At 39.6% G+C, this 6,000-nt stretch overlaps 1 protein-coding gene across 1 annotated transcript in view; it reads left to right on the plus strand.

Moving 5' to 3' along the window:
* Positions 1-5,179, plus strand: part of TDRD7 (tudor domain containing 7) — a gene marked incomplete at its 5' end in the record, with an annotated part of 28,493 nt that extends 23,314 nt beyond the window's left edge. Inside the window, 4 exons of the mRNA XM_009072788.1 lie at positions 273-383; positions 1,825-2,315; positions 2,634-2,794; positions 4,959-5,179. Of these exons, the coding sequence (XP_009071036.1) occupies positions 273-383; positions 1,825-2,315; positions 2,634-2,794; positions 4,959-5,179 (984 nt within the window). The remainder of the gene's footprint in view (positions 1-272; positions 384-1,824; positions 2,316-2,633; positions 2,795-4,958) is intronic.
* Positions 5,180-6,000: the final 821 nt, after the last annotated feature.

A 6,000-nucleotide genomic window follows, 5' to 3' on the forward strand; every position in this document is an offset into this window, starting at 1 on the left:
ATGAGGAGCTCCTGGTCCTCCTCTGCAGAGCTGCTTTCCAGCAGGTCAGTGCCCAACCTGCACTGGTGCTTGGGATTATTCCTCCCCAAGTGCAGGACTCTGCACTTCCCCTTGTTGAATTTCAGCTGGTTCTGCTCTGCCCATGTTGCTCTCTCTTTCTGTTTGTCATACATTATTGGATGTCAGCATTCATGAAGTTTCTGTGAATTGGATCTTGGTGTCTAGATTCCATATTCCTGTATTATACCTTGAATACTTAATTCTGTTTTTAGGCTTTAAAATGCTGCCTGGCAGATCTGCCTCCAAACACTGGCATGTGGACTCCAGATGCTGTACTGTGGCTGAGAGATGCTGTAATGAATTGTCCCGAATTTAGCATGAAGGTAAGTAGTCAAAATGCCCGTGTGACTTGAAATTCATAGGCATGTGAAGAGAGCATTGGAAGAACAAGTCTAGAAGCTTAGTCACTCATCAAATTGATTTTTGTCACTGAAGTATAAAAGTTTGTAACCAGCTCTTGCACGTGAATTCTATGCAATGTCCTTTTCTTAGGATATTGGATGTAAAACTTACTTGCTTAAGCCTGTTAGAATCTTTTCCCCTCAAGAATTTAACAACTTTCATGGAAGCTTTTCTTATTTTGCTGTCTGAGTCCAAACCTGGAGCTGTTTTACCAGCTGGTAAGAAAGAAACACAGTTGTCCATGTTTCGGCACATAAAAATATGCAGCTTTTAAGTTAATCTTGAATGACTTTTATGTCTCTTTTGAGCATAGGTTTTTCTCCTTCGGATCTTAGAAAGCAAAGAATAAGCAAAGCTACTTTCTTGAATCGAGTCTGATTTAGTATATGCTTTGTATACTTAGAATTTCTGTTACCTTTGAAATAAAACTATTTCCATTTGCAATGTATCCTAACCAGTTTATTTAACTACAAACACCCTTCTAATGGAAAACTATTACTAACTACAGACTCAGAAAAGTTTATTTCCTTTTGAAAATTTGATTCCAGACACTGTCAGAGCACTCTGAAAAAGTGTTTTATAGCTTTCCTTAACCTTTTTGCTTGCTTTAGTCTAGACCTGTAGTCTGAGATTCAGGACTGCTGCATCTGGCTTTTCTAAACATCCTCTTCCAAGAAAGTTTGAGTTTGGTGCTAATTTTTGCTGGATTAAATAATAGACAACAGATCTATGCTGTAATTAGAGAAAGGTTTTGTTCCTGCATAGTAACATCAGCAGAAGAATCTGTAAAGGAATGTATATGCTTTGTCAAAATAAAATTTCAGTGCTCTACCGTCAATAATATCTGATGATAATGTCAAAAATATCTGATGTTAAATAGGAAATACATTTATGTCTATGCTTGAAAACTGTGCATGATACAAACCTGGAAGCTCTTTTTATCCTTCTTTTTTGTCTCATCCTTAATTTAGTCGGCTTCATTTCCCATAATGACAGGAAGATAATTTTGAAGGATTGAGTGTGAATATTTAATAGTTATTTAGATCTGTATGGACAGATGTTATACTACTATTTGCCTGAAAACTAGAATTGTACGTACAGTGCTGAGATTGAACCTTTGGGCAGAAAAAAAGCTCAATTCAAGCTTTGTATTTGCTTCCCATTAGTGGAATAGCTGTAAGTGCTTGTCTTAGCTGCTATGAGTTGCTTACTATCCACAACATCATGAACATATTTGGAAGAACCTTGAAAATACTTCTGTGCATAAATGCAATTGAACTGTTGCCACTTTAATCTTCTGTACAAAATCAGATTGCATTTCATAGTTACTACTGGAAGTTAAACTGTGTTTTGTGTTCCAAGGTGCATAAACAGGATGGTTCAAAGGGAATTGCGCACGTTTACTTGTTTGCTCGAGAGACTTTCCCAGACATGGATCATAGCATCAATCAGCAGATCAAAAATGCAGACTTGTGGAAGCATCAGAAGGATGTTTTCTTGAGTGTTACACCCAGTGGGACTAGCTCCGCAAAAGTGACAAGTGATGCTGCCTCAGCTCAGCAGTTAGCTAGTGGGAGGCTGCAGAAGAGTTTCTCTGATTCAGCCAGAGAGCCCAGCAGTGCAGCATCTACCACTGATATGCCTCCCCCTCTACCCTTGCCAAAGCCTGGTGAGCTCATGGATGTCTTTGTCTCGGTGGCCTGCCATCCAGGTCACTTCATTGTCCAGCCTTGGAATGAGCTGAATAACCTGGACACCCTAATGGAAGAAATGATCTTGTACTACAGCGGGGCAGAAGAGAAACCTGTGAACATTGAAAAAAACAAGCTGTATGCAGCTAAAATTGGAGATAAGTAAGTAGATACTTGAATTAAAAACAAAATCTTTGCAAGCAAGCTTAACTCTGCTAAGCTAGGCAAGCCTAGCTTGGCTTAGTCCGCATTGTTAACAAGGTGGCAGATGTCCAATGATATCTGAGAGATTAAGGGAGTAAATGAGGTTGCAGTCTCTCCGCCCTTCCAGAGTGTAGTTGGAATAGTTGACTTTTATTCATCTAAATCCAGATCTGGGAAGCCTGAGATGTGTTGTGGTCGTGTATTATTTTCCTTGTGCCTTGACACCAGTGCATGAATATGAACTCAAATTGTCTATTCTTGTCTCCCCCTTTTTAGGTGGTACAGGGTCATAATCAAAGGAGTTCTTAGAAATGGGTTTTTGTCAGTGTATGAGCTAGACTATGGCAAACACGAGTTTGTCAACGTACGGAAAGTACAGCCGCTCATGGATACATTTAGAAAACTGCCTTTCCAGGCTATAACAGCTCAGCTTGCAGGTAGGTAGCGAGAATTTACATTCTTTTTTGTGTTAAAGTCTTACTTCAGTGGGATAACAGATGAACAGAAATGTAAAGTGGACAAAGTCAAAGGTTGGTGATGTAATTGGTCTTTGCTAAAGTGTACCTGCTTGCGAAAACATGGTCAATGCATACATGTTTATATCAGCAGAGTAGTTCTGTTCTTCTTCCTGCAATAGGTGGTGATGATTCTGTTTTATTATTTGTTTAATTTATTGCAGCACTTCTACTTAACGTGTTTGAAAATGAAAATTGTTTAAACTTTCCCAGCAGCAGCTTTTCATGGTCATAGAAGTTACCATTTAATATGTGTGATACCTAATATGCAAAGGACACAGGGAAATAATGTCTAAATTGGTTTTGGGTCCTTTAACATTACCCGTTATGCAGTGTGAAAGCAATGATAATGATGGTAATAACCTAATGTTCTGGATACCCTAGTTTACATAAAGTTAGGAACCTATATGCCAAGTTTCTAGAGAAATTTCTCATATATATCTTGCCGCTGTTGTAATTTACAGTTTTCCAGAGCACATTTGGAATCCAAAGTTGCCTGAAATGTATTGGTGTTCTCAAACAAACAAAAAATCTCCACAAGGGGGCTTGGGGATTTCAGTAAGCTTAAGATTTATTTTCTGAATTATGGGGCATAGCGAGTGTGCATACATCTGATATAATTAAAACAATAAAACTTGATCTCTCCTTGCTATGTTCTCTTTCCTTTCCCAAATCTTTCTTTCATTTCTGCATTGCTTTCAGACGTATGTGTCTCAGCTGCTGCTTTCTGCTGCTGTTTGGTCAGCACTAGTCTAGATTTCAGGTAGAGAATATGCTTGTTGGAAGTGACAGGCCACAGAGTTGGTGCTCTGATCCTAGGCTGCCTTCTGTGGATCTGCTTTCCAACGTAGCCTCAGTGTGACCTTGGGGGTTGCTTTAAACTAGTGCTGATGGATGTGTTACCAACAGGCTGGGGTTCTAGGAGCACAGAGCTGTAATGAAGGTGGTTTCTAGCTCTGTCTGTCTTCTGGGGTAGTACAGGATCCAGCTGAGCAAGCCTGCAAGTCATCCAATTTTCCTGCTTCACAGAATCCCCCAAGTAGCTAGTTAAGTTGGCCTCTGAGATGCTTCATATTGTCAAAGCAGGCCAGCTGATCCTGGAAGACTGGTAACTATTGTCTTGCTATTCTTCTACTTTTTTCATGTCTCCTGCCTCTTAGACTCTGGTCTGTTCTCTTGTAAAATCCTGTTTTCTTCCCCAGCAGCCTTTCCTAGCATTAATTACCCCTTCTTAAGTGTTGATTAACTATTGGCTTCTAATTATCACTGTAATCTACAGGGAGCTGTGCTGTCCCATAAACAGCAAGCTGCTGCTAGTGGTAAAAGCAAAGTATTTTCACTTTACTGTTTTGCTTCTTTTATCCATAAGCTGGGGTTCGGGTATACATGCATGATTTTTGAGTCCCTGTGCGTAGCTGCTGTGCACCGGCAGTGGTCTGGGGAGACTGAATACCAAGTCTGCAGGAGCCACTTCTTTCTTGGTGGATTACAGCCATATTCAAAAACCTATTTAGGTTCTAGCAGACTGTACTCTGTGGAATGCTGCTCTGAAAAAAAAAAGTAACAAGAGTTGTGAGGCATTTAGGCAGCATTTCTCTTCATTTCTGCCCTCTGCCGATCTAGTTTGGGACTTGGAGGTTTGGCAGATATTTTAGTAGCTGATGCTGCTTTGAGACTAAGGAAACTTAATCTAAAGCAAGGCCAACTGACAAATAATTTCAGCACTCTCAGGCTGAAGACAAAGTTTGTTTTGAAAGGATCTTTAATTTCCTTTTTGTCATGGTTCCTGATATGCTCTGGTCATGCATGGCAGCTGATGTACTTTGCATTGCTCAGTGAGTCAGTGCATTTGCCTTTCACTTCTGCAAACATGTCCAGATCTTTAGACTTCAAGGAAAAATAAATGCCCTAGTCTGTGTAATAATTAAGCTAGCTTGTGTGGGAGATGAGTGAGCTTGTGTTTCTTTTCGAGATTTAAGTTGCATTCATTAGCATTTTAACATCTCTTTCCTCAGTATTTAAACTTAATCATTCAGATTGGTCTAGCCTATAAATGACCCTCTGTTTTGCTTTACTTTTGTCCTAGGAGTCAAAAACCAGCAGTGGTCAGAAGAGGCATCGATAGCATTTCGGAATCTTGTAGAGAAGAAGCCCTTTGTGGCACAAATACATGCAGTTAATGAAAGCACTAACCCTTGGGATAGAAAAGTAGTGACTTTTCTCGTGGACACATCTCTTCAACATATTGATACATGGATTCATGATTTTGTGTCTCAGAGTCTTGTGGAATTTTCAAAGGGTGATTAATCACCACTTCTGAAATGTAACAGCTTAGCAATAAAATAAGTAACAGGCTTTGAAGAGTAATATAAGTACTACATGGCCTTGAAGACATGATGGGGATAATATTTAAGGATCTGTGTTTGTTTAATGAGTCTGTTGACTTCACTTGACTTTCTGAAAATCTTCACGTTGTTTACCGTTGTAATGATAGAATATTTGCATTAAAATGTTTTAAAAGTTGCTTATCAATAAAACAATGTTGAATTTTGTTCTAGTGATCGTTCCCTAATTTTGAAGGGCTTTTTATCCTATAGCTATTCCTCAGAGCCTCTGCTGGGTAGTCCTCTCTTTTTCTTTAATGAGCATTTTTATTACTTGGGAGACAGAGAAGCAGTATTGCTGAATTTGTTGCTGGAGGCATGCACTGTTGGTCAGCTTCTCCCCACTTCCTTAACTTCATAAGCTTTGAATTGTGCTTTCTTTGTGATACTACTTCTGTGGGGCTTAACGTTCACCGAAGGGTATGCACTTCATGTGCTTACTAGTCTGTTTGCTGCTCTTCTGCAATGATACCACTTTTCTGAACTCTCACCCCCCCTCATCCCACCCCCATGACCAGTTGCTAAATTCAAAGCATTCCTTTCCCTCTTTTTTGATAGCTCTTTTCCATGTGTGCTTCTGAGAAACTTTCATGGGCTGCTGCTCCCTGGAGACAGGAGCAAGCAGTGTCCTATAGGAACGTGGATGGGTGCTTAAAGTCCTCTGAACATAGTATTTTTGGCCTACTTTAGAACCTATCTTATTTTTGGCCTTAGAAATATTTAGAGGAGGTGTAGACATGATTA

The sequence above is a fragment of the Acanthisitta chloris genome, unplaced genomic scaffold, assembly GCF_000695815.1.
Source record: "Acanthisitta chloris isolate BGI_N310 unplaced genomic scaffold, ASM69581v1 scaffold32134, whole genome shotgun sequence".
Taxonomy (NCBI): domain Eukaryota; kingdom Metazoa; phylum Chordata; class Aves; order Passeriformes; family Acanthisittidae; genus Acanthisitta; species Acanthisitta chloris.